The 27,650-nt window shown below is 65.3% G+C and overlaps 1 protein-coding gene across 1 annotated transcript; it reads right to left on the bottom strand.

Annotated features, from left to right (window-relative positions):
- Window positions 1–2,099: 2,099 nt before the first annotated feature.
- On the bottom strand, window positions 2,100–22,233 carry MICALL2 (MICAL like 2). The gene is made up of 17 exons (XM_019422419.2): window positions 21,890–22,233; window positions 15,311–15,359; window positions 12,891–13,032; window positions 11,824–12,011; window positions 10,920–11,035; window positions 9,770–10,546; window positions 7,926–8,183; window positions 6,787–6,879; window positions 5,927–6,087; window positions 5,388–5,561; window positions 4,845–4,909; window positions 4,645–4,765; window positions 4,472–4,562; window positions 4,275–4,348; window positions 3,441–3,555; window positions 2,666–2,712; window positions 2,100–2,318 (listed from the first exon to the last, which is right to left on the bottom strand). The coding sequence occupies exons 1-17, from the start codon at window positions 22,030–22,032 to the stop codon at window positions 2,224–2,226; spliced, it is 2,709 nt and encodes a 902-aa protein (XP_019277964.2). The 5' UTR covers window positions 22,033–22,233; the 3' UTR covers window positions 2,100–2,223.
- Between the last annotated feature and the right edge of the window lie 5,417 nt (window positions 22,234–27,650).

Here is a 27,650-nt window from a genome sequence, read left to right as displayed (position 1 = left end):
GGAGCCCTGTGAACAGAGCGAGCCGGGGAGGGGAAGTGGGAGGCCAGCCCAAGCCCCGCCTTCCCGGGTGGGTGGGGCATGCAGGAGCCCCGCCCCGCACCCCACACCGGCCCGCACCCCACACCGGCCCACTCCCCTCCCTGAGATCCCCCAGATTTGTACTCTGCCAGCCTTCAGTCCATGGGTTTCTGCCCTGAACGTCCTTCAGTTAGTTGGGGCCACGAGCCTTGGACCCACAAGGCCTCAGAGGCTTTGACGATGTGTGTGCGCTGAATGTCAGGAGCCCGGGAACGGCCCGCCTTTAAGAGCCCCCCCACGAAGACATCCCCCTCCCCAGGTCTACTGATGGGAACACTGGTCTTTCTGGGCCCCATGTGGGGAGAGAAAGGCCCAGACACGTATTGAGCGCCTCCTGTATGCAGACAGCGCAGCCTTGGAACCACACAGCAGACGTGGGCTTGCGTCTGGCTCATTAGCTGTGCCTTCCGGAAACTTCTAGGCAGGGGGTGGGGTCTGGGCGGGTCCCCCAAGTTGGGGCGGGGCCTGGTGAAGCCAGGCCCCACCTCCACCCAGGGGTGGCCGTCCCAGGGGCTCCCCTCCTGCTCTGCCCGCTGGCTGAATGGACACTGCAGGACCTGGTAGCCCTGTGTCCCCAAGGTCACGTGCATGCGTGTCCTGCCATCACAGTGTCCACAGGGTCTGCAGGCACCGGCCCCGGCAGGGAGCATGAGGCCCGACCACCAGCAGGGCTCTGTTGCCGAGCACCAGCCTGTGCCTGGCCGGCACCCCAGGGAGCAGCCGTGGGGAGGGGCACACCCTCACCCTGCGGGGACGCCTGAGGCGCGTGTCCCCAGCTGTCTCCCCCGCCGCCCCTTCCCGGGCTGTCCTGGCTGGGGACGGCATGCCGTCCTTGGAATCCTTGCCCACCCCCGTCTCAAAGACTCCACACGCGCCCCAGCCCGCCAGGGGCTCCCTGAGCCTCGGGGGAGGGTCCCAGGCTCCAGGCCCAGGCCCCACCTAACGCTGTGTAGCTTCAGGGGGGTCGCATGGCCTCTCTGAGCCTGTTTCCTTGTCTGTAAAACACAGCTTCCCCGGGTCTCCGCTGCCCCGTCCCCGCTGGCTGGCCCTCTGCCTCCCCCTGGTGGTGAAGAGGCCACACTGCCGCCGGCCCAGGTGTCCAGAAGCACCCCCATGGCCCCGTTGGTCCTCACAGCCCGCGTGCAGCCCAGCTGTAGGTGGTCAGAGGCTCAGAGGGGGCGGGGCTCTGGTCCACCGCCACAGAGCTGAGCGTCTCTGCATCGTGTCTGTACCAGGCAGCCACCCTCCCTGTCCCATGTCACAGCCTGACCTCAGGTCCCAAGAGTCCCCGGCTGAGACCCTCCAGCACCCCGTAAAGGCAACAGGATGCAGTGGGAGCCCCGTGGGGCCCCCGCCTACTCAGCAGGGTCTCCCCGCTGTGTCCTGCCTGGGACGCATGGGGTCTCGACCCCGTCTGCCACCAGGCTGGGGAGTGTTGGTGCTGTGGCACTGCTGAGGGTCCACGAGGACCACCGCAGCGGGCTCCCACCGTGGCTGGGGACAGCACAGACACACGCCAGCTCCCCACACAAAAGGGGACACTGAGGCCTGGGTCCCCCGGGTGTGGGCAGTGCTGGGCAGGGGCTCTGGGTGAGCTGCCGGGAACCCGCGCCCCTTCAGCCTTCTCTGCCTTGGCCACGCCCTCTCTCCGCCAGAGGTCGGGAAAGGCGGTGAGCCCCACTCCCTGCTGGACACCAGGGCCTGGGGCAATGATGCTTCCAGCCCAGGGCATAGCTCACCTCCGCCCTAAAGGCCAAGGTCACAGATCTCAAGCTTTGGAGATCGTGCGTGGGGCCCGCACCTGAGTGAAGCTGGCACAGACTCGCTCTGTGCCCGGCAACTGTCCCTGGAGCCGGGCCAGGAAGCAGCTTAAATGCCCATCTCTGAGGGTCCAGGCCAGCCCAGGGAGGGTCAGCGCCTGCTCAAGGCCACAGACACGTCCACGCTGGCACAGAACTGGATGCCGGCCACGACCTCCAGGCCGCCCGGGAGCCCGTGGCGCACAGGAGAGGGAGCCAGGCCACGTGGTCAGTTTCTTTATTGAGACCGCTCAGACCCCACAGACAGGGTGGCCCAGGTCCCCACCCCCACGGTGCCGGCCCTGTCCGGGTCAAGGGCGAGGGTCCTGTGTCCCCGCCAGGCAGCTCACTCAGGGGTTTTGCTTCTGCCCTTCAGGGACCAGATCCTGGACAAGCGGAACTTGGGGTTCTTCCTCTGGTCCCCGCTGCTTCTGTGGAGGTCTGGGGGGGGGGGACGACACTGAGGACACTGCCCCTGCCGAGAACGCCCTTCCCTCCCACCCACCAGAGCCCTCCCCGGGCCCCCGGAGCCTGTAGGAAGCCAGCCCCTCCGCCCTCCCTCGTGGGAACCACCTACGCGCCGGCCTTTAGAGCCCCCCCCCCCCCCCCCGGCACCGGCCACGCCCCTCGCCCCGACCACAGGATCAGGAGCTGCCGGTTGGGGCTCCTCCGAGCGATAGGAAGCTTGCTCCCTTGGGGTGAGCCTTTCTGTCCTCAGGCCGCATCTGCCAGATGGGGCCTGGCACCCACCCCACGGGAGGCCCGGCTCCTACCGCTCCCACAGTTACCCAGATTCTGGATCATGTTCTGAAGCACCTCGTCCTCCTCTTGCTCTCTGAAACGGGGGCGGTGTGGCAGTGAGGGCGGCGGGCCTCTGTCGGACTCACGCCCGAGCCTTGAGCCCACCTGACACCTGCATCAGCTGCTCTCCCCGCCCCCTCGGCCGACCCTCTCTGGGTCCAGACCCTCGTCCGTGCCATGGGGACAGACGGGCCCTAGGAGGACCTGGGGGCAAGCTCATAGAGGGACGCGTCTTAAGAACCTCGGCCACTGACTCTGCGTGGCCTCGGCAGGCCCCTCATTTACACATGGGGACAGAAACGCCCCGTCGGGGTGGTCACGAAGCTGGCGGCCCAGCGCAGCACCAGGAGACACAGGTGGCTGTGTGTATTTAGTAAAAAAAAAGTGTAAATTTCTCTCCTCTGTTGCACGGGTCACACTGCAAGTGCCCAGTAGCCACCTGTGGCTGCCACGGTGAGCCAGTCGCGGCATAGAACGTTTCCGTCCTTGCGAAACTCCGTCAGCAGGCGCTGACCCCCGAGGGTCGGGGAACACGGGGCTCGAGGGGCTTTGTCGGGGAGAACCTCTGAGTCGGGCTGCCTAGGCTGGGTCTGCCTTTGGGCTCAGCGCCCCCGCCTGCGGGACGCACACGGCGGGGTCTTGGACCTTCCTGCCGATGGGGCGGGGGGGGAGGTTCCGAGCATGAGGTGGCCAGTCCAGACCTGGCACGGAGGAGCCAGGGTTCTGGCGCCCATCACCTGGGCCCCAAGACCCCGCCCTCACCTGAGCCGGTCCTCCTCCAGGACGTCCACAATGCTGCTGCGGTCATCCACCGTATTCACGTACTGGCTTAGCAGATCCTGCTCCCGCTGCCGGTCCTGGGAGGACTTCAGACTCTCTGCAGGGACAGCCTGCCTTCAGCGGCAGCCCTGCCGTCCCAACCTGCTCAGGGACACACTGTCCCCACTCCTCAGGGTCAGGCTCCTCCACTGGAGGTGGGGGAGGGTCTTGGGAGCAAACTGGACAGAGCCTGCCCTTCTGCAGTGAACTCCTGGCAGTGCTGGATGGACGGATGGATGGACGGACCAGTGAGTCGACGACGGATGGATGGATGGACAGATGAGTGGATGGATGGGTGGACGGGTGGACGAGTGGAGGGATGAGTGGAAGAACGACCAGATCAGAGACCTGGCGCTGCTTGCCCCATCCCACGGCAAGGAAAGGCAGAGTCGGGACCCGCCGGGACCCGAGCCCCTGCCCCGGGCCCTCGGCCACGCCATCCACGAAACCGACAGGCCACGCTAGTCTGGGCTGTGTGCGCCTACATATTAGCTCACTTAGTCGCTGCGGCTGAGGGAGGTGGAGGCTAGTGTCCCCACTTTGCAAGCACGGAGGGGTCGAGTGCCCCGGCCAAGGACACACAGCCAGGCGTGGGGGAGCACAGACTCGACCCCGGGCTCCAGAAATGTGTGCCATAACCACAACCCATGAGCCTCCCCAAGGGGTGGCCACCCAGGCAGCCTGCTGGAGGGGCCTGGGAATGCCACGTCCGTGCCCGCGGCCAGGACTGAGCGCCACCCCTGGCGGGCCGGGCTCCCGGTGGTGGGCGGGACGCACCGGGCTTGGCCATCAGCCGACGGAGCTCCCCCTCCAGGTCCAGCTGCTGCTCTGCCAGGCGCTGGTCCTTGGCCCTGCCGAGGGGACACAGGCGTGAGGCCCGCCCCGCCTGGCCGGCCGCCCCGCGGCCTGAGCCCAGCCTGCACCCAGAGGCGGCGGCCACGTCGGGGAGGGCCCTTCGGGCAAGGACCCCTCACTTGTACATCAGCTCCGACTCCTGCCTCAGCAGCAGCTGCTTATCGTGAATGAGCTGGAACCAGTCGACCATGAGCGCGTCCTCCGAGGCATCTGGGGAGGGGGGCAGGGACGGGTCAGGCCGGGCACGCGGGAGGGGGCTGGCCCGGCCCGGGGCGGCGTGCACGTGGCTCACCCCCCTCGGCCGCACGCAGACGCTTCTCCAGCTCCACGCCCTTGAGTTCCAGGGCGTCCAGCTGCCTGGCAATGTTCTGCATCTGTCTCTGGATCTCCTCGGGCACGTAGTCAGGGTGCAGCTGGGGACAGAGGGGTGCTGAGGGGCGGTCGGAGAGGCCGGGCCGTGCACCTTACCCACCTGTACCCTGGCCCACTCACCTTGCTGGCGCTGGTCACTGCCTTGCCAGGTAGGGTGGGGGCGCCGGCCGAGCTCACGGGCCTCCCTGGAGAGGGCAAGACAAGTCTCCTTCCTGGACCTGGGGGCGCCAGGCCCAACGCGACCCAGATCCCGCCTGCCCGGGATGCCCCCGCCCCACCCAGCAGGCCGTGAGAAGTGCACCGCGCCCGACCTCGGTCCCCACCCGCCCCCGGGTCAGCAGCCGGACACCCCATCCGGCGAGCTGCCGAGAGCGAACGCCCCATCATCGCCAGGCCAGTCGGGTGCCGGGAGGAGCCGGGGCCTCTGTCCGGTGGGCGATGGCAGGGAAGTGCTGGGGGCTGGGTCCCAGGTCCCGTAGGCTCCCGGCCGCCCCTCCCGCCTGCATTGCTCAGAGCTGCAGGCATGCCCCAGGCTGCTGCCTTCCCCCCCGTCCTGGGCCCCGTGGGCTCGTCACCCCGCAAACCCCACCAGACGCTCCCTCCTCAGATGAGCCCCTTCCTCTGCATCCCAGATAGCATGGGGGCCGGTGTCTCGGGGCTGACCTGGTGCGTCCTGAGCAGGGGGCTTCTCTTTCTCCTTCTTCCAGCTCCCGGCTGCGGCTTCCTGCTCCCGGGGCTCAGGACAAAGCCAGTCTCCAGAAACGTCCAGGCTGGCAGGGACAGCCAGCTTCCTGCGGTGGGTTGGGGTCGGGGCCGGGGACAGGGAGGGGGATGCGGCTGCCCGAGGGCAGGGGACAGGGTCACGTGTCGAGCCAGCAGGTTCGTTGCCCTCCCCCCTGCCGCTTCCCCAACCCGGGGCCCCACAGGCCAACATGGGGTCAGTCCTCACAGCCCCGTGCCCACGTCCACACAGGGAGGGAGGTCTGTACCCTCGACAGCACAGGGGCAGATGAGCCCAGGGGACTGGAGACCTGCTCAAGGTCACACAGGAAGAAGTGTGGGGGCTGGATGTGGATCCAGGGGCAGCTGAGTGTACGGGAACAGCCACGCTTACACGTGTGCAAGCGTAAAGGCACGCCTAGGCTGCCACCCCCACACCAGCTCCTCGGGCACCCCGGGGCCGGGTCCCCGCCCAGTATTACCTGAGAGGCCGGGCCCAGGGCTCGCTGCGCCCCGTGTCCTCTCAGGCCCAAGAGGGGCCGGGGGGGTGTGGACGTGCCCCGCAGAGCTCCCAGGGACCTTCCCGGGTGCCTCGCCCGCCCTAGGCTCTCCCAGGACCCGTGGCTCCTTCGACTCCGGACGCCTAGACAGAGGGCAGGGGGTCAGCCAAGGGGGGCACGGGCCGTCCCCCACACCCCCACGCTGGAGGCCAGGAAGGAGCCCACGGCACAGCTCCAAGCACACGCACCCGACCGGCTGTGAACCCCCAGAACACAGGTGTGTGTTCACACACGCACCCAGCTCTGGGTGGAAGCACGTGCTCAGCTGATGCGCCCCGGAACCCAGACACCCGCCCTGGTGTGCTGCCTGCCCTTGGGCATCGTACTACGCGGGGGGGCGACCACTCTGCACGGTGACCCTGGACCGGCGCGTCCGGCCCCCGGGGTGGGCGCGTGTGACTGTCTAGCCAGGGTACCCGTGGCCTCGCTCAAGGAAGGCTGCGGCAGCCTCTCCCTTCCCCGTCCTAACCGAGCCCCTTCCCTGCTCCGGGCTCAGGCCTGGTGGGCACCCACCAGGGCTGTCATCCCCCTGCCCACCCTCCCAACCTTCCAGCTACATGAAGGGAATGCAGGCCGGTGTGACAGCCCCCACCTCGCTCGGGCTGCTGCAAACTGGCTTCTGCTACGGGAGAGAGGTCCGGGCGGCTGTGCACAGACCCCTCCCACGGGTGCCTCAGTCGGTCCATGTGCCGTCATTTACCTGCAGGCGTCTGCTGACGTGTGCCAGGCCCGGTGCTAGCCCTGGGCGACAGGCCACCGCTCAGGCCCCACCCACCCCTCACCTCTCAGCAGGGTTTTTCTTCTCCACAGGCTTCAGGCGGGCCCTCCATCCTGCTGGCCCGTCCTCCTGGCCTTCCTGGGGCTGGCACTGGGGCCTAGGTGAGGGCAGGGGACACAGGTCATGGGCGGGGGGGGGGGGGGGGGGGGTGTTCCGGGTAAGGGGGGTCTGCTGGGAAAGGCTGGATCTGCCCGCCTCCACCTGCCTGCAGCCATCCCCTCTCAGGTGGACACAGAGCAGCTCGGCCCCACGGGAAGGAGTCCGGCTGGGAATCGGGCTCAGGACTTCAAGCCTGACCACCTGTGCTGTGTGTGCTCAGGGGAATCGCTCCCCTCTCTGAGCCTCAACTTCCCCTGCTTCCAAATGGGTGAGGGTGTGGCCAGGTGAGGCCCGCGGATGCCGAGTGAGCTGTGCGTCTGCCGGGCGTGTGGCTAAGCCGTGATAGCCCGTCGGCAGGGCCCCCTTGGCTCAGAACGGAGTGGCTTTCATGATGGGGGCTCAGCCAAAGGAGCGAGCTCGGCAAAACCCTCTGCACGGGGTGCTCTCTGAGCCCGGCTCACTGCTCAGCACTAAGAGACGTCCAGGCGCCCGGAAGAGAGCCACCTCTGTATTTCCGCAAAAAAGCGTGAGGAGCAGCCCAGGAAGGTGAGGCCATGAAACGAGATGCGGTCCAAGGGGGGCTCCGGGCTCCAGGCGGGGCCCCGTGTCCAGGGGGCCTCGGGACCCGCAGAACACAGGGCACCATCGTCGGAACAGGGCAGAAAGGAAAGACATACTCGGGAACCGGTGGATGTAGAGCCTTGTGGGAGGCGGTGACCCCGTGGCCGGGGCAGAGCAGGAGCACGGTAGCTGCCTGCCCGCCCACACCGTCACTGGGGACACGGCGCTGTCGGGCTGGGACGGCGGGGCGGGTGAGCGGTGGCCGTCTGGCCACGCCACGCTGAGGGGCGTCTGCCACCGCTAACCTGGAGTGAGGCGGGACCCGGGAGAGAGCGAGGGCCGGCGGCTGCTGTGGAGCGGCGTGAGCGACGGGGGACACGGAGCGGGAGCCTGGGCGCCAGGCCAGAAGCCGGCAGATCTCCGGGGAGCGCAGTGGCAGACCCGGGCTCCCCCACCCCAGCCCGCATCGGGGGAGCTCCTTACCCTTTGCCAGTGGGACCTCCGGCTTCAGCCTGGAGCCAGCACCCGCCTTGCCAGCCCCCGAGGATACAGGCGAGCTCTGGGGTGGCGGGGGAAGCCTGCGAGGTGGTGCCTCTGCTTAGGGGGGCTGGTGGCTCAGTCCTCGCAGGGGGATTAAGGGCTTGGGGAGATGCCAGTGGTGACAGCTTGGCCGCTGGACTTGCTCGTGGCCCTTCCGTTCTGGTATAGGATTTCAGAGCAGGGGAGGTGACTGGGGAGGGCCTACAGGTGAGAGAGGAGGCATCAGGCACAGGTGGATCCAGGAGCCCTTCCAACCATGCCTCCCAGGCAGAAGCCCCTCAGCCTCCCCTGGCAGCTGGTTCCTAATGCCCACCCTCCTGAGGGAGATAGCCCCTCCGAAGGGACAGGCCAAGGGCACCCACTTCTGACAGCTGTATAGCGGCACCTGATTTTACCTTCCTGTTTAATTTCGGCATCGGCTGAGATTAAAATACCCCAAAACACACCCCTCGTGGGGCGTGGGATAGCCCCCCCCCAGGCCCCCCCCTTCCATCTACCTGCCTAGAGGCACCTGGGGCTCACTGTGGGCACCCTGCCCAGAGCCGTGGACCAGCCGGGCCTGCCTAGCCCCACCCTCAGCAACACGCTCGAGGCCTCCACAGGGCTGCCTGTCACTGGGCGGCCCTGCATCCCCTGGGGCACACCTGCGTGCAGGGAGCAGGGCTGCGGGCACCGAGCAGGGCCCAGGGCGGCAAGCTGGGCGCCTCCTCCAGCCAGGGCCGCTGCTCTGTGCCCTGTTCTCCCTCTGAAGCCACTTTCTCTCCCTGCTGCTCTCTGGCCCAGGGCAGCCAGGAAGAGGGGGTCCCCCACGCAGAGCCCTCACACGGCCAAGCAGCCTTGGCCCCCAGGTGCTCGGACATCCCCCGGCCTGCAGCAGGGGGGCAGGCTCACCCTCCCTGGGCACCCCCAGCTGATCCAGAGGGGCCAGAATGCTCCCCCCAAAACAAGGGTCAGCACAAGGCGGCGGGCACAGCGGTAGCAGCCAGCCTGGCACGCGATCCCCTCACTCACTAGGCCACCGTCGTGTGGTGAGTGGCGCCCCCCCCAAATTCAGGTCTACTCGGAAGGCCAGAGTGTGGCCTCATTTGGAAATAGGAACCTTTGCAGATGGAATCAAGTTTAGATGAGGTCATCCTGGATTAGAGTGGGGGTGTCCTCATAAGAGACAGAGAAGTAGAAGACGGACACAGAGGGAAGAAGGCCAGGTGACCCTGGAGGCCAGGAGGGAGCGTGTGCCCACAGGCCGGGAACCGGGGCCACCGGGAGCTGGAAGAGGCGGCAGGACCCCCCCCCCCCCCCCCACCCCCGCTGGCCCTCGTGGGGAACGCCCACCTGGAGCTCAGCCTTCGGGCCTCAGGAACTGGGAGAGAACGGTTTTGTGTTGCTTTAGCCCCCAGCGTGTGGTGTGTGTCCCAGCAGCCTCGGGAAACTACCACAGGGACCGTCTGACCCGTCAGAGGCTGCTGTGTCCGGTGTGCGACGCGGGCGGGGGGGCTGAGCTCCGCCGAGGCCAGACTCGACACCGGGACCACTCACGAGCACTCACGGCCTCTGGCTCCCCGTCGGGGGTCCTCAGGTGGGGCTCAGGATGTGCCAGGTGGCGGCCCCCAAGAGTGTGTCCGGCACGCCCCCCTCCTGCCGACCACCAGGCACTTTGGGTCCCATCTCATTTTCCCCATTTCCCAGCTGAGGAAACTGAGGCTGGGGAACACAGCCCCACAGTCAGTCCTACAGCCAGGCCAGGCCTGGAACCCTCCTTGGCTGCCCCCGCCCCTGCCCCCACCCACCTGCCAGGCTCCTGAGCGCCGGTGTCCCTGAGCCCCGGCAGGGTCTTCTGCAGGAAGCTCAGTGCCTGTTCCCTGCCGCCGTCCCCAGAAGGCACATCCGCGGGAGCTGGGGCCCTGCCAGCTGGGCTGGGGGCAGCTGCGGGCGTCTGGAAGAAACTCTCCCGGGCCTGCTGTGTCCTGGAGGCCGATGGGGTCCAGTCCGGGGTGTCTGCCGGGACCGGAGACACTGGGCCCAACCTGAGCTTGGTCTGGGGGGCTGCCCCTTGGGGGGTCACCCGGCCTTGCGGCGTGGCTGGGCGAGAGTCCGGGGCACTTGGGGTCGCGGCAGGGTGGGGGCCGACTGCTGCCCTGTCCTGTCCCGGCGACGACCACCCTCTCGGGGAACTGTTGGCCACGGGCACGTTGGCTTTGCCACCCGGCGGGCCCGCCGAAGACCCGGCTGGGCTCCCTGCGTGGACGTGGGAGGAGGCGGTGGCCCGAGGCTCAGTCGTAGTGGGGGCGACACCTTTGGGAGTTGAGTTGCCCACCACAGGCTCCCAGGCCGCCGGCCTGGCCTTTGTCCCCGTGTCTCTGTGCCCATTTGCTTCTTGGGCCTTCCATGGGGCTCTGGGCGGCTTGGAGTCCGAGGCGACAGCCCTGGGCTGTCGGGGGGCCAAGCGCTGCAACGTGGGGCTTGCAGAGGTGGCTTCGGGGTGGTGGCTGGGACACACGAAGACGCCGGGCTCGGCGGTGGCCCTGTAGGCCCCCGAGTGCAGCGTGTTGGAGCACTGCTTACACCTGGTGCAGGGCAGAGGAGGACCCGTGAGCAGGCTCCGGGCCGGCGTGCACTTCTCCATCACACACTCTGCCGGGAGCGCACGCTCATGGAGCCCGGCGTCTGCTCGTCCAGCGGACACCCCTCCTCACGCACAGCGACCGTTCTGAGTCGCAGACTCCGCGAGGATCCTGCTGGGGGCTCAGAAACCCAGGAGGCATCTGTGCCTGTCAGCACACAGGGGCTCACAAACGTGCACGTATGTACGTTCACGCACAGGTGCAGTCGCACACACGCGTGCAAACGTGCACAAATGTACACGCGCACACGCGGCCCGGCACACACGCGTGCTCACAAATGTGCGTGTGTACACACGTGCACGTGCACAGGCCCTACCTGAAGCAGTTCCGGTGGTAGAGCCTCCCGTCAGCCATGTGTCGTTGCACGAGGTGCACGTGTTTGCCACAGACGCCACAGGTGCTGCTGATGGAGCTGCCCGCCGAGGCCTGGCCCTTGGGGGGGGGGGGGGGGCGGGGGCGGAGGGGGCAGCTGACATGTCTGAGCCCCCGGCCCAGGCCAGCGTAGGTCGCGTGCCCCAGCCCTCCCTCCCGACAGCTGCCTCATCCGCGGCAAGAAGATCCCGCTGCTTGGACCAGAGGGCTGAGGCCCCGAGGATAGCTGCCTGCCAGGCGCAGCCAGGATGGCCCATGCCCAGGCCGGCTGGACTCCCAAGTGCAGGGTCTGCAGCCCGGCCCAAGGAGAGGGGCTTTGGGGCCTGACCTCGAGGGTCTGGGGGAACAGGAGACAGATTCGGGCCCTCCTGCTGCTCCGCCCGCCCCCCCCCCAGCAATCTTAAGGCTGCGGCCGCCGGCTGCTCCAGTCCCTTGGACAGCAGGGGGCGCCCAACCACAGCATGTCACTCGTCCTCCGTCCCCACCTCTGAAAGTGGGGGCACCCTAAAGCGCTGGACAGGCAGGAAGGACACACCCAGGGCTCTTTCCTGACCCACCTGGGAGGCCAGAAACGGCTTAGGAACCAGAAAGTTCTGGGTTCAAGTTTCTAGCCCTGCTCAGAGCAGACCTAGACCTTCCTGGGCCTCAGTTGACCTATCTGTACAACGGGGATCATATCCCGACCACACAGGATTGAAGGAGCTCGTGGAGTCAATCCCGGTGGGTTCCTGATAAACAGCAGCTAAGGCCATGCCAGGGACCCAAGGGTCCCCCATCCCAGGTGCCCAGGGTGGAGAGGCCACACTCAGTCCCAAGAGCCAGAAGGAAGGCAGGGCCGGGGTGCTTACAGTCTTCCGCAGGGGGCCCTCTGAGCTCCCATCCTTCCACTGGGTGGCGGGCTTTGTGCTGGCTGGAGACAGTGGCCGGCCCTGGGCTGGGGTGGGTGAGGGTCTGGCCAGCTGGGGCAGGGCCTTCTTCCCAGACGGTTCCTCGTCGGAGCCCGACGGGGGCCGCTTAATACCGGCCATGCCCCCAACTGGCACAAGACACAGAGGGTCAGGCTCTGAAGTCATCTGGGCCCACCCCGGCTCTGGGTGCCCTGCAGATGCCAGTGCCCAACACGGGGCCCGGAGCCGGGGGTGTCGGGAGGGGCAGCTCCTGCTGTTCTGGGGGCCTGGGAGGGGCAGCCCCAGCAACCACAAGTGCACATTCCCAGCAGGGGCCTGGCCTCACCCGTGCCCCTCCCTCTGGCTCTGAGAGCCCTGATCTGGGTCGGGAGAAATGGGACTTTTCTGTTTCTGCACAAAGTGGAAATATCAAGGCGGGGCTGGTCCTGTGCCCAGAGTTGTTCCGGGGATTTCTAAGGCTGGATGAGGAATGTGGGGGGAGGGCAGTGGCTGAGCTTCAGGGTGCATAAAGCAGCTGGAATCAATTCCCTTGGGCCCGGCCATGACCCTGCCCGGAGGACCCACCCGGCCAGGGTTAGCTTGGTGTCTGTCAGGCCAAATGTGGGGGGGGTTGGGGGGGGGCGGTGAGGGCCTCTGGAGTCAGGCCCGGGAGCCCACCCTGGGGTCCGCCAAGCCGCCTGAGGCAAGATTTGTGGGCATAGGCTTCACAGCAGATGGGCAGATGGGCAAAGCGAGGCCCAGAGGGGAAGGACAGGCAGGATCTGGGTTCATGCGTTCAGTGGGCAAGTGGGTGTGGGGCCGGGGACACCTGGACCCTTGCTCAACCCTTGCAGCAGCACGATGGGGGGCCGTGCTCCCCTGAGGGGAAGCATGGGGATCATGGGGGGCCCCACATGTGCGGCACCAGAGGGGTGCCAGAACAGACTGGCTTCCCGCTTCCCACCCCCGCCGGGCAGTGCTGGGGGCCGGTGCTGAGCTGGCAGAGGAGGCCTCCAGCCCCGACTCACTAGGGGAGCGTCCATGGAAGTAGTTGTAGTACTGTGACACATAGGTCAGGATGCTCAGCCGGTCGGGCACCTTCAGGGCCACCATGTCCTCAGCGTCCAGCAGGGCCGGGATGCCCAACTGCTCCTCGGCCACACGGAAGGCCTTGGGTGGGAGTGGGAGTAGTCAGCACGGGTGGGCTGGGAGACATCCCCCCCTCCCTCTCAGCCAGGCCACCAAGCTCCTCCCGGAAGGAGACCAGAAACCCCGTCAGGCCCAGAAAGCTCTGGGTTCGAAGTTCAAGGTCTGCTCAGACATGACCTCCGTGAGTCTCAAGTTTACCGGTCTGTACAATGGGGATCAAAGTGCGACCACACAGGACTGAAGTTGCTGGGGAGTGGGTCTCAGCCTTGGCCAGCCTGGCATCTCCTGCCTGTAGACGCCCATCCCTCACCTGACAACCCTCAAGTCCCCATCTGGACCCTTCCCCTAAACTGCTGTGACGCCCTTGCAAAGTCTGAGGGTGACACCTGGGTCTTTAGGTGTCCGAAACGGGGCTCCTGAGCCCTCCCAGACCTAAGCCCGCCCAGCGGTGATGTCCCTCCACACTCAGGTCAAAGACCTCCAATCTCCTTTGACTCCCCTTCAAAATACACCCCAAATCTGACTCCTCCTGCTGCCACCAGCGTCTTCTCACCACCCACCCCACTGTCAACATAGACCCTGCAGACCCCGAGCGCAGCCAGCACAGCAGCCCCCAGGGAGGAAGCCAAGTGCTTCCCTTGCCCTGCTCCGGCCACACCCCCTCTCGGTTCGGGCCACGCCCTCAGTCTTCCAGCCACACCCCCACTCTTCCCACCACACCCCCCCTCTGCTGTGGCCACGCCCCCACCCTGTTCCGGCCGCACCCCCTCCTCCCGCTCTGGTCACGCCCTCACCGTCCTGGGCACGCCCTCACTCCGTTCCAGCCTAACACCCCACTATGTTCCGGTCACGCCCCCACTCCGTTCTGGCCACACCCCTCTGCTCTGGCCACGCCCCACACTGTTCTGGCCACGCCCCCTCCGTTCCAGCCACACCCCCACTCTGTTCCAGCCAGGCCCCACTCTACTGGCCTACTGGCCGCACCCTGCTCTGGCCAAGCACCCACTATGTTCCGGCCACACCCCCACTCTGTTCTGGTCACGCCCCCCACTCCGTTCTGGCCACACCCCTCTGCTCTGGCCACGCCCCACACTGTTCTGGCCACACCCCCACTCTGTTCCAGCCAGGCCCCACTCTACTGGCCTACTGGCCGCACCCTGCTCTGCTCTGGCCAAGCACCCACTATGTTCCGGCCACACCCCCACTCCGTTATGGCCACACCCCTCTGCTCTGGTCACGCCCCACACTGTTATGGACACGCCCCCTCCATTCCAGCCACACCCCCACTCTGTTCCGGTCACGCCCCCATTCTGGCCGCCCCCCCCCCCCCTCCCGCCCTTTACTCCTCCTAGCCAGGTGCCCTCCTGCCTAGAGCCCTGGCCCCTGGCAGTACCCCCACCAGGCCCGCCCCTCCTCCAAGAGTCCACAGGGCCCACTGTCACTGCAGAGGCCTGCCCTGCCCCGCTCATGAAGACCACGGCGGCATACACCTCCACTCCGTTGTCCCCACGTGTTCACTCCCGCACACGCGCGCTAGTGCCCCAGCACAACTTTCTGTCACGATGGACCAGCTCTCTTTCAAGCTGTCCAATGGGAATGTTTGAAGTGTGGACAGTGCTGCCGAGAAATTAAAGTTGTCATCTTATTTCTTCTTAATTCAGTTAAACTTAAATTGAAATCGTCCACCAGCGAACAGGGACCGCATGGGACACGCAGCTTTGACCTGCAGGGCTCCGTCCGTCACCCCCGCTGGAAAGCCAGCTCTGGACCCGCGGCCGCAGGGCGTGCGTCTGCCTGCCCCTCTGGGCGTCAGCCCATCGAGATAATGGGGCTAATTCTGCAGCAAAGAAACTGAGGCGAGGACAGGGCAGGGCCTGGCCAGCCAGCAGAGAGCGGCGACAGGCAGTGTGCTCGAGACCCTGGCGGCCAGTCTGACAGTCCAGCTCAGGGCGGTTGGTCCCCACAGGGTGGGGAAGGGCCAAGCCAAGGGCCCCATCCTCCCAGAGCCACATCTGGACCCCCGCTCAGCTACTCGCAACCCCTTCCTTCCCCGGCAGGAAAAAGGGGGCCGGGAGGGCCTGGGCATCAGACTGGAGGCTATTTCTGAGGTTGGGGTCACCCGGCTCAGGACCGGCTGCGGAACTCGGCCGCGCGCCTCCGGTCTCCATGTGCTCATCTGCCCTGGCAGCAACTACCACAGCTGCCCCCGGAGGTGCCCGAGGGTGGTCCACGGGACCTGGGTGCCGGCACAGGGCAGGCCCACCAAGCCAGCTTTGAGTCAGGAACAGGGGGCACTCACCAGTTTGTTGTTCTCATAAATGTTTTCCTTCCTGAGAGCATCAAAGTTTCTGGAAGACAAAAATATAGGTGTCCAAAGCAGTTCAGAGGTGATCCTGCTGAAATAGGGAAACCGAGGCCAGGAGCGGCAGCTGGGAAGGAGTGAGGTCACACAGCAGCCACGAATGGGCTCGCTGGCCCAGCCTGGATAGTGGGACTTCCTGGAGAGGCCAAGAGCAAAGCCAACATTCAGACACTCAGGCAAGCCCTGCACCAGGGCCAGGCTGGCCCGGGACTCGGTGCCCACACCCACACGGGCACATCTCAGCCCACTGCACCCCTGCAGGGTCGCTCAGAGCAGAAAACACAGCCAGGCCCAGCAGGGGCTCAGCCGGATGCAGGCTGACGTTTCCGGGAGGGCCGTTCAAATACCCATCTGTCTGTGCTCTCTGCCGTCTGTGGGGTCCTCAATGGCAGTTCTGCCCCTTCAGTGTGCACTGGATTGTTCAGGAAGCCCTGTGGTGTGGGGAAGGGCTCGGGCTGAAATCTGCATCCCAACTCAGCCAGGCTGCACCGTCGGACCCTGGGGGAGCCCTCTCCTCTCTCAGGCCACGGTGCCCATCTGAGAGGGGGACAGCAGCTTCTGACCACAGGCTGGGGGGGCCCGGCTGCAGCGGGTCCCAACAGAGCAGGGCCAGGGCCCCGGGCCACGTGGCAGGGACGGGACGGGGCTGCCGTTGGCCCACCTCCCTCCTAGGAGGACCCCCTGCCGGCCTCCAGCCCCACGTCCATCACCCTGGCTGGCTTTGGGGAAACCTCACTGTTTCCGTTTGGACCGCCTCCCAGGTAACGTGTTCCAGATGCTAAGACCACCCCGTGAGCACAGAGGGTGCTTTTGTGCAAGGACAAGATGGCGGGCAGCTCTATCTCCAGATAGACATGGCCAGAGGGGGTGGGCATGGCAGCCTCCTGCTTCATCATCGAGGCCACATGAGCGCTTCACCCTGGGTCTGTCCCACCAGTGTCCATGGCGCGTGGAGTGGCCCGTCTCCATGCATCGCCCCAAGGGGTTCTTGGCAGGCCCCGGCCTCCAATCTCAGTGGCTTCCCACCCTCCCCCACCCCATCCCTTTGAAAGTTCAATCTCTTTTCCAGACCTGCCCCGGGTCACTGACCCAAACGGCCGTGTCTCAGCAAGATGCCCCTGTGGCAGGAGGGCAGGGTCACAAGCTCTGTTTTGTCTCCAAACATGCAGGAGAAGGAGGTCCCCTGCCCCCTGCATCTGCCTTGGGGAGGGGGCTGCAGTGGCTGCATCCGGCAGATGTCGTGGGGGCCCTCTGTTCCCCCGGACCCTGAGTGAGCATCTCAGCGCTCCAGGTAGGTCCCGGTGCCCACAATAGTGGTGCCAGCCCCCGCTGAGCAGGTCAAGGGGGTGCGGGTCTGAAGCTGCAGAAAGAATTGCCTTCCCACTCAAGTTCAAGGGCCACCACCCTCAGGACCCTGTCCCAGCCGCTTCCCTGGGCCCTCAAGGCCTCCACAGTGGGGCTGGACCACCCTGGCCAGTCTCATGGCTTTCACACCCCTCCTGAACCAAGCTCTCTACGGAGGGTCCTGCCCTCCCAGCCTCCCAAGCTTGGCTCACGCTGTTCTGGGTGGCTGGAACACACTTTCCCTGCCTGACACACCCCACCGGGGTCCCTCCCTGCAGGCACCCTGCAGGTCCCTGAGTGGACACTTCTCTGCCTCTGGCTGGCGGCCCCATGAGCTCACATCCCCCGCAGCATGGGGTTCAGCCGGCATCGCCTTTGTCCCTGAGGCTGCCTGGCCTGGAGCTCTGGGGCCGGCGCGCTGGCAGAAATCTCTGGACTGAGCTGCCTTGCAAACCCCTTCAGAGAGAGCCAAGTAGAGACCACGCCCATCCCTCTCAGGAAGCCCGGTGTGACCAGCTTTCCGCCATGGCGGGGGGGGGGGGGGGGGGGGGGGGGGTGCGGGGAGGACTCTTGTTGAGAAGGGCTGAACCGTGCCCCCCACCCAAAATGATCTGTTGGAGTCTTCATCCCCAGAACCTCAAAATGTGACCTTCTTTGGAAGCAGGGTCTTCTTTATAGACAGAATCCAGTTAAAATGAGGTCAGGAGGGTGGGCCCTATCCAAAATGGCTGGTGTCCTTATAAAAAGGGAAATCAGGACACAGACACGCACAAAGGGGAGACAATGGCCGTCCACAGCCAAGGGGGAGAGGCCTAGAGCCTCAGGAGGAGGCTGCCCTCGGGCACCTGACTCAGCCTCCTAGGGCAGGCCTGACAGACAGACAGCCCAGCTTTGGCCAACCCTCCGGAAGGCGGCCAATCTGTGTGCAAGGCCTTGTTGGACCAGCATGCACGAGCTTCGCCCTCGCTGGCCCTTGGCGAGGCGGCTGCGGCCCAGGGCACTCCCCAAGTTAGATCATGTTTGAGTCAAACTCCTGAATTTGAATTCAGGTTCTTTCTGGTAAAACTCCAAGGTACCTGCATACAGCTGGTGCACTATAAATGCTCTCTGATGAATGAGTTCTTCCAATGCTTGCCAAACGAGGGGACTTTTGAGGCGTCTATTCTTTCAGTGTGAGCCAGTGAACGCACCCATTGGGTCTATGTGGGCGTCGTGTAAACGCTGACCTGTCGGCCGTGTGCCAGGTGCCAGCATGCGTCCAGCCCTGGCCTGGCCTGGCGTGGCCCAGAGAGCTGAGGCACGGGCCCTCCCCTGGCCACGTCTGACCAACACTGTTGACCTCACACTGCTGAGACAGCCAGCCTCCGGCCCCCGGGCTTTTGGGGCCCTTGGGAATGTGTACCCCCTTCCAAATTCCTGGAGAGCTGACCTCACGCTGTTTATTTCCTGGAACAAAATGCAACCACGTGGGGGGTGGGCGCTGGGCTGGGAAGGTGCCTTTTCCAGGCACCCTCAGCACATCTGGAATTAATCCCAGTGGGAAGGGGAGCGGACAGGAAGAGGGGAGACACATCTCAGAGATGCGTCTGTCTCCACAGAGATGGAGAGGGACAGAGACAAGACAGAAGCCACACGGCAGTGGGGAGGGAGACGCTGGGCACACCGACCTTGCGGTAGAGTGCACAGCCCGGGGAGACATGGGACGTGACGAGGTACCAAGGCCCCAGGGAGAAAGTCTGGGGTGGGTGCAGGGCCCAGGCCCCGCCCTCCTTGCACCTAGTGGGCAAGTGAGACACCTCAGCCTCACTGCCAGGCTGGAGCAAACCCTGACCCCCAACCTTGGCCCAGGGCAGGGCCCATCTGAGAGAGTCAGCCCTGGGGCTTCTGCGGTGGCCTGAGTGGGGCGTCACAGGGTGCCCGCAGCCCCTGCTGTGTCCATTCTGGAGAGTCTGGCCGGAAGGCGGTGGCGGAGGCCCGGGAAGCAGGCCCTCAGGCTGGGGAACAGAAGGCCTCTGTCCCCAGGAGGCTTTCTGCTGGCCAAGAGGCCGGCGTGGGAGGAGAGGCCAGCCCGGCCGCCTGGGCCCAGCCCACCCTCCGCTCCGGGCCAGGAAGAGAAACAGTGGTGTCTCCGAGCATCTGCGTGGGGGGCCTCTCCTGACTCCGGGCTGCATGTGGTTCTCAGGGAGCCCTGCCATGGCCAGGGGGAGAGCCCCCAGCCCCTGCTGTGCCCCAGCCCTGACACCTAACATCGGCCTCCCAGGCTGGAGGGACCTGGAGAAAGACCAGGTGCCCCTCCCCATGGGCCTGAGGGTCTGGGAGGCCCAGCGAGTGTGCAGCAGGAACCCCCCCCCCCCCCGCCCCCACCGGCCTTGTTGACACACCGGCCTGGTCTGTCCGCTCCCCCTACAGATGGCCCAGGAGGAAGAGCCCACGGAAGCCCTGTGCCTGCTGCCCGGAAGGGCTCCTGCCCCTCCTCCCTGGCGGGAGCTGCCACCCCTGCCTCCTGCCTGTCCCCTGAAGCCCTCAGCCCCCTCTGGTCAGCCCAGAAGGGGCAGGAGCCCAGCCCTTACAGGTTTTCTGCCCCGAGTGGGAAGGGGGCTGTTTGTCCCGGGCAGCTCCTGCGCTCACCTGCCTGCTGGGCAGAGGTCGGCATAGCCAGGGAAACAGACCCGAGGGCAGAGCAGCGGGCTTCCTTGAGGCTGATATGAGAGACCCCAGGGGCCCGGGCTGGTGCTGCCCGGCTAACTCCCAGTGGGGCCTCGCTGGGTGGGCCCACCTCCCAACCCATGCTCGCCTCCTGGTGTCCCCGCGGGGCCACCACAGGTCACACGTGCCTCCCGGAGCAGGGCCGCACGATCTCATGGGCGGAGGCAGAAGCACAAGCGGACTTAGCGTCAGCGTAGCACAATCGCCACCTGTCTGGCTGGGCGCCCGGCTACTTCACAGCTGCTCCCGAGGAGGCCGCAGGGAGGAAGCAGCTTCTGTGCAGCAGGAAGGCTGGACATGAGGCGCAGGGAAGGACTTCCTGGCGGCAAAGTCAGCTGCCGCCGGAGGGTCTCCGAAGGATGGGGAGCATGGGGGGTGGGGGGTCGCCCCCAGTCCGGCCCTGGAGGCGACCCTGGGAGGGCGGCACCCGGCACCTCTTCTTTACTGCTACCCCCCCTGCCTGCACCCCCAGCCTCCTCCCCTCCCTCCTGCACACAGGGACCTGCAGGGCCCCCACCTTGCCAGGACACCTGCCAAACTCTTACTGTATCTGCAGAGTCCCAAGTGCAAGCCCTCAACTGTAATAGCTCTGTCTGTACGAACTCTGTGCTCCTACCCACCGCACACCTGTCGTGCCAGATACAGTTCCAGGCGCTGAGGATAAGCAGGGAACAAAAAAGACGTCCCACCCTCCTGGAACTAAAAGCCCAGTGGGGACAGATGGACATTGACCAAGGCAGCAGTAACTGAGATTACCAGACGCCCTCAATGCCGCTCCCTGAGGCAGGGGCCAAGTCCACCGTATTCAGTATGCAGTGCAGGGTACAGAGGAGAAACTCATTAACGGTTAAATGAACAGTTATATGACGCCTGCCTGTGCCAGCGTGGTACACACCCACGTGCACGAGCCTGTGCTCATGCTCAGGCAGTGCATGCTGGGACAGGCTCAAGTGCCCCGCGCGCGCGTGCGCGCACACACACACACACACACATACACACACACACACGGGCCTCCGAACCAGCACTGCTAGAAGCAGACAGAAGCTCCAGGGGCTCCGAAAAGCCCCAACTCTCCAGTTATACCTGTGATGTGGTCCCAAGGCTCCCGGCCAGCAGACGGCCGTACCTTACTTCCCTACAATTGCAGACTTGTGCAGACCTCCAGGCTGCCTGGGCTCAGTCCCCAACCAGCCTCACCAGGGACCTGCCCGCACCCGGTGGGGGGGGGGGGGGGGCTCGGCCTGTCCACCTCCTCTCCTGGTCCCATCCCCAGCCCACCTCCCCATCAAAGCTCAGCTTAGGGTGTTCACTGCCCAACGTCTTCTGCCTCCAGGCACATCCCTGGGCAGGGGGCACACACTGCTGCCCAAGTACCACATGGGGCGACTCCCCATGAAGCTCCACAAATGTCTTTCACAACCTTGGGCAGGAGGAGGAAATACGTGCAGGCCTCTTTCTCAAGACTAGCTTCCCGGTAGAGTGCCTGGGACTACAGGTTACAGCTGGGTGAGGGGGAGGAGCCCCAAGTGCCAGCCTTGGCTCTGCAGATGTGCTCTGAGACCTGAACAAGGGTGTCTCGTCTCTGGGCCTCAGTTTCCCTATCTGTACAGAGAGAGGCCTCACTGAGGAACTGCCTCTGGCCCCTCGCAACCCTGAGACCTCCCTGGCAAACGCGCACCCCGAGCCACCCCTGGAACCAGCCACGACTTCTCAGAATGCTTTTAAACATTTGTTTCCAGGAGGCAGGTGGCTTTCTGAGGACAGCTCTGTCCCAGCAAGCCAGGTCCCAGCAGCCCAGCCGGAGCGTTTGCTGAGTGAATAACTGGTGGGGTGGGTCCCAGGTGGGGACAAGGTCCAGCAACAAGTGCCAGCCACTACTCCAAGACCCTCCCTGGGGAGTCGCCCTAGTCCTCTCCCCTGCCCACGTGCCTTGGTTCCGGGGGATGGGAGCTCAGCCCCCATCTCATACCCTGTCACCCTGAGGTGCCCCGGCAGGCCTGCCGGCAAGACCCGGGGAGGTCTGGGGCTTCCAGCTCTGCGTCGGCCCCTCCCCCACGGCGCCCCTGGGCTGCATTCCCAAAGGTGCCTGGACCTGCTGGGGCAGGGTCAAGGGCATAGCGCCCTTGAAGCTCCGAGTAACCCACTCTCTGATGCGGTGAGTGGTCCCTGGGGCGGCGGGGCTCTCAGGCGGCGCAGAAGGGTAGCCCCGCCGGCCCTTTCCCAGGGAGACGCGCGGGGAGGAGTGGCTGTGGCCGGAGTCCGGACGCCGGCCTGACTCACGGACTGACTAAGTCAGCGGGGGCGGCCGGCAGGGCTGGCTCCGGCCCAGCTCCGCTTGGTGGACGGGCGAACTGAGGCCACCGGGCGGGTCATGCCCGCAGGACCCCGCTCCGCGCGCCCTCCCCCACCCGCGCTCCCCGGCGCCAGCAGCCTGGGGCTCAGCTTCCCCGCCCGAGGTGCACTCACAGGAGGTCGGGCCGGTGGCGGTGCAGGATGGCGCAGAAGGCCAGGCCGTCGCGGAACGACGTGGTCATGTTGGTGATGCTCACGTCGCGGTAGCCCTCGCACTGCTGCCGGCACCACTGCTGCAGCGCCTTGATGGCGGCCATGCGGGCAGCGCGCGCGCCCCGGCGGCCCGGGGCTCCAACCGCGCCTCCCGGAGCCGCGAACCGACGCCCGCGCCGACCGGCCGGACCGCCGACCTCGCCGCCGACCCCCGGCTCCGACCCGCCGCCCGAGCCCGGCCCCGGCCCCGGGCCCCGAGCCTGGAGACGAAGAGGAGCCGCGGCCGCGCGACCGGCGGGAGTGCAGCCCGAGCCAGCCCCCGGCAGGCCCCGCCCCACCCGCCGGCCCCGCCCCCAGCCCCCTGCCCCGGCGAGACCCCGCCCCCGAGGCCCGCCTCCAAGGGCCACGGCCCCGCCCCCTGCAGGCCCCGCCCCACCCAGTCCCGAGCGCAGACAACGGCCTCGAGCCGGCCACGCCCCCTCCAGGGCCCGCCCCGCGAGGTCCCGCCCCCGCCCGGAGCCACGCCCACCCGCCTTCCCGCCCCTGTCCCGGGGTCCTGGCCTCCAGGGCTCCCGGGCGGCGTCGGACTTTCTTTTCAACCCCACACACCCGCACCCCCCGCCGCCCGCCCTCGTGGAGAAGTGCAGGACAAAGCCCCTCTACAGACGGGGAAACTGAGGCTAATAAACGGTGGGGCGGTCGGGCCAGTCTTCGGCCCTGGGCACCCCTGGCCTCCCGGGAGGGCGCCCCCACCCCAGCGCGGGAGGTCCCCTCGCGTTTCTGGGCTTCCAGAGGACTTTTCCTCCTGGGTGCTCCTGCTGGCGGGGGTCCAGGCGAAGCCCGGCCTCTCGGTTTCCAGAGCGCAGCTGAGGCTGGTAAAGGGGCGCGTGCCCGCGAGGCCAGCTGGCGGGGGCGGGGCGGGCTGTCCCCCACAAGTCTGCCCCCTGGGGCCTGTCCACCGGGCTGTTCCGGGGCTCCACGCCCCTCGGGGGTCATGCTGGCCTGATGTTTCTGACTTTCCACTGGGTACCTCCTGTGGGGGCCCCAGTCACCCGGCCACATTCTCTGTGGAGCCCTGGCTGTGGCCTCGCAGATGGACAGCCGGGAAACAGTGGGCAGCAGAAATGTGAGATGACCTCAGCCACCCAGCCACCAGGCCCCAAGGCTTGTCCAGACATGGCCTGCGGGAAGGAAGGTGTTTCCTCCTGATTGGCCCCTGGCAGGGCTGCAGGGAGGCCGCTCTGTGCCCACTAGAAGGAGCAGAAACGGCTTCGGGGCCGAGCCAGCACGTGGCGTTCCAGCTCTTTCCTGTGGCCCAGCCCGGAGGGGTGGACACCCAGCTGCCTAACAGTGTGAGTGAGACCTGTGGGGAGGGGGTGTGCAAGCAGGTGCTAGACAGGGAGCTCCCGGCCCTGGGCTCAAGGCGGTCAGGACCCTGCCCGGCCCTGCCCCACTGGGGCTTTCCCAGCAGTAGGACAAAGGACGATGTCCTGCTGGTTCAGCCAGACGGGTGGCTGGTCCTGGAACCTAGAACGAACAGGGTTTTCCTGACTCCGAGGGCAGCAGTTGGGAGAACTGGAAAAACCAGCGAGGAAGGGAAGGGCCGGTGGGGGCGGGGGCGGCAGGGGTCCGCGGGTGCAGGAGGGGCAGACAGGCCTGAGGCCCACCTCTCTCAGAAGGAAGTTGGGGGGGGGGGGGCGGGCAGAGGTCTGGTCTTCGGGAGTTTAAGCTGCACTCTTGCCTTGCCGGCCACCACGCAGCCTCCTTTGGGGACAGTGTAGTGTCCCCATGAGCACTTCATGTCTTTCCATTAGCCCTGCTACCCTCCGGGACCCCCAAACCAGCACACCCCTTAGCCCACCCATTTCCTGCTGCCCCCCCCTGGCCACCATAGTCCACCCTTCCCCAGCAGCTGAGGGATCTTTCTAGAGAGCCAATTGGCCAGGTGCTTTCCTGCTTGACCTGGGCAGCACTTGGAGTAAAGTCCAGGCCCCTTGTCACGCCTCCTGGCCCTTATCACCCCTGCCGCTCCCTGACCTCACCCTCCCCACGCACCCCCCCTTCCCCTTCTGGCCTCAGAGCCTCTGACCTACTGGTCCCCTGAACTCAGCCACTCCTCCAGGACCCCAGACAGGCCCCACCCGTGGCCAGCCACGCAGTCGTTGATGGCTCCTTCCTGCCAGTTGCTCAGGCCACAAGCCCGGGGTGCCCCTGTCATCCTGTCCTCTCGATGCCCACACGCAGTCCAGCAGAAAACCGGCCAGAGCCACCACCTGGTATGAGCCGGGATTTCTACAGAAACCCTCTAACAGCGCCTCCGCGGCCGCTTTGCCACCTACAATCCATTCTCAACACAAAATCTGTAACAGCGGGGGTGAGGGTGTGCCACACCTGCCCAAAGCCCTCCTCTGCACCCCCACCTGACGCATGAGGAAAGCACGGTCCTTATGACGAGCCATCCGCCCCTCCCTCCAGTCGGTGTCTTTCCTACCTGTCCTCCTCCTACAACCACCCCTCAGACAGGCTCATGTTCCTGCCTCAGGACCTTTGCATTCACTCTTTTCTCTGCCTGGGCCGATTTTCTAGCCTCCCTTGCAGGTGCGGAGGGAGGGGGGCATGTGACTGAGTTCTGGCTGATGGAGGTGATATGTATACCTCCAGACTAACCATCTTCCCTGCCTGCTGGCCGCACGCACGGGACACTGCAGGGCTAGGCTGACCAGGAACGGCTGTTGGCCTCTGGACGAGGGGGAGGTTAACGTGCACTGGGCTCAGTTGCTGGGACTTGGGGGTGTTTGTTACAGCAGCTAGCTGGCGTTCCTCTTCTGTTACATGTAGGCAAGCGGAGGCAAAATTGCACCTGTGACGGCAGTCCAAGGGGACACGCAGTGCCACTCATTCGGTGGTAAAAGAAGGGCCCTGTCTTGGTTCAGAAGGCAGGAGGGGCCGTCCCTGAGGAGGGAGCGTGACAGCTGAGACCTGAAGGATAAGCACAGCTGATGTGGTCGGAGGGCAGGAAAGAATTTCCCAGGCACAGGGAATGGTGCGTGCAAAGGCCCTGAGGCGGGAATGAAGGTCTAAGGACTACAGAAAGGTGAGTGTAACTCCCACAGAGGAACTGGGGAGGGAGCAGGGCCGGCCAGGCTCCCTCCTCCAGCCCATCAATTTTCACAACCACTTTATCTTTGAATAGAACCACTCTTTATTCTTTATTTAAAAGAACTTTTTTGAGTTTATTTATTTTGAGAGAGCAGGGGAGGGGCAGAGGGCGAGAGGGAGAGAATCCCAAGCAGGCTCCACGATGTCAGCACAGAGCCGGATGCGGGGCTCGAACTCATCAACTGTGAGATCATGACCTGAGCTGAAGTCGGACGCTTATCTGAACCACCAGGTGTCCCTACAGCACCCTTTAAAAGTGGTCCGGGGGCACCTGGGTGGCTCAGCTGGTTGAGCACCGCACTTCGGCTCAGGTCACGACCTCGAGGTTCGTGAGTTCCAGCCCCACACCGGGATGGCTGCTGTCAGCACAGAGCCCACTTTGGATCCTCTGTTCCCCTCTCTCTGCCCCTCCCCAGCGTGTGCTCTCTCTCTCTCAAAAAAAAAAAAAAAAAAACTAGATAAAGTAGGCTGCATACCTATCCTGCAGCCCAAGAAACTGAGGTTCCACAAGAGAAGGAACCCCCTGTTCAGCCGGGAAGACCAGGCCCCGACATGGGGTGAGGACCCGAGGAGTCTGGGTCAGCACAGGCCGGCGTCCCGCCCGAGTGGCCGCCCTGGTCGGGGGCAGGACTTCCGGGCCGGTCGGTCTTGATTCCCCCACCTCCTGCTTCCAGCACATTCTGCCTCTCTCAGTGATGGTGGGGGACCCACCCTGGGAGGACGAGGAGGGACAGGGCCAGAGGCATCACTAATCTCAATCCAGAAGCCAACTCTAGCTTGTGTGTCCACTTAGCTTCTGGGGGACGTGTGGGCCACAGGGCCCGGGGGAGGGTCGCAGCGGCGGGGCGCTCTAGACCCGTCACCTGGATTCAGCCCCCAAGAAACCGATTTGACCAAGACTGATGGGCCAGGCCGGAACAGAGTCGGGGTCACTCGCCCAAACACAGCAGGCCTGAGCCTCTGGGGCAGAGGGGGAGAAGCCGGGCAAGAGGGAATGGGGGTGGGAGGCAAGAGAACAAAGGGAGGTGCCCTGGCCCTGCAGCTTTCCCTGCAGGACTTCTCAGAGCCTTTATGTCCTGCAGTACCCCAGGACTCCCAAGGGAGCGGCCACGCTGCACAGGGGTTCCCAAGCCGACCTGCCCACAGAACCCCTGCTGCAGGAACGTCTCACAGAAGCGGGCGCCCCGACTTCCTCAGGAAACACGGAGTGAGACGGGCGGGCCGAGGCCGGGCTGGAGTTCTCGCTCAGACACTGGTTTGCCCTGGGACCCTATGGAACCTCTTCAGGGTCACACGGGGCCTCTCATCCCTGGGCGTTTAGGGAGGAAGGGGCCAGGGGTGCCCCGTGGAAATAGGGCTCCCTGCCTGGGGCCACGCAATCATGGCAGTAGGAGACGCACCCTCGTGGGGGAGAGGTGGCCAGAGCCCCCCCCCCCCCCCGAGTAGACGGAAGCCCCCTCACGTACGACCTGCACGGAGAGGACAGCTGGGGGGTCATACTGGCTTCGCAGAACAGCCAAGGTTGTCCCTCCCCCCCACTTCCCAAGGCCACGGTCAGGTCGGCCAGGGGCTCGCTCAGGCGCTGTGGAGGCCAACGCCATGCCCGTGGCTCCAGGCGGGAGAGGGGGCTAGAAGCTGTGACACCTCATTTTAAGGGGCCACCCATTAATTAATTAGGCCCAATGAATAATTCATGCTGCCTTGGGTATATTAATAGCATATTTATATGGCGTGCTATGGATAGTATACATTCTCGTCTGAACACTTCACAAATAATTCATGGCCCGCTCCTTTCCTGGGCTCCGGGAGAACCTGGCCAGTGCTGAGGCTAGGGCTCGTGGGTTGCTTCCAACAGCCAAATTTTACATTTCATTATAAATGGCTTTGCTGGGCATGTCGGTAACTTTTACATTTCCATCCACTTTATTATTAATGGCTTTCCTGAACTGTAGCAGCCAGGCGTCGCGCACAATGCGTTATAAATATTTGATCCAGCATCTATAGTCTGCCATTTATCATTTATAACGGGTTACAAAAACATTATAAAACATTTACCGCACATTTATAGATCATTTTCGGCTACCACGATGATGTGTTATAAATACATTATTAATCCTCCTCACGCCATTTATAGGAGCCTCTTGTAATGAGGCCCGGCCCGCCGGCCCTGGTAAACAGAGCACACGCAGGGGCTGGTGGGGGCGGCCAGGCAGCGGCACCCGGCCGGCCGACGACGGAAGCCCGGCCCCGCCTCTGATGGCTGTGCGTCCTTGGCCGGATCACGGCACGTCTCTGTTCACGGAACAGGTCATTTATTGAGCACTTTCCGGGTAGGACGCTGCTCGAGGGCCACCCTGAGCCCTGGGTGTTACCGGCAGGCCCATTTCAGAGATGTGGAGCCGGGCGGGGGTGGGGGGATTTGCCCAAGGCCACAGCCCAAGGGCTGGGCTGGCGTCAGACCCCGGGAGGCTCTGTGCCACAGGTGTTGCCCATCCCCTGGCTGGGGCCTCCAGGGAGCAGGACTGGCGAGCTCCAGGCGGGGGAACTCAGATCCGGGGTGAGG

The sequence above is a fragment of the Panthera pardus genome, unplaced genomic scaffold, assembly GCF_024362965.1.
Source record: "Panthera pardus isolate Hobbes unplaced genomic scaffold, ASM2436296v1 HiC_scaffold_4, whole genome shotgun sequence".
NCBI classification, from domain to species: Eukaryota; Metazoa; Chordata; class Mammalia; order Carnivora; family Felidae; genus Panthera; species Panthera pardus.
This window is presented reverse-complemented; position numbering and strand designations above follow the sequence as displayed.

What these genes read in the sequence shown, in the direction of transcription:
- MICALL2 (XM_019422419.2), bottom strand. Translation starts at nt 22,032, where the DNA reads ATGGCCGCCATCAAGGCGCTGCAGCAGTGGTGCCGGCAGCAGTGCGAG. An exon ending in GGAGGTCCCACTGGCAAAGG is followed by an intron (nt 6,880 to 7,925) that starts GTAAGGAGCTCC and finishes GCCCTCACCTAG; the next exon opens with GCCCCAGTGCCAGCCCCAGG. An exon ending in TCGGCTGATGGCCAAGCCCG is followed by an intron (nt 3,556 to 4,274) that starts GTGCGTCCCGCC and finishes CTGTCCCTGCAG; the next exon opens with AGAGTCTGAAGTCCTCCCAG.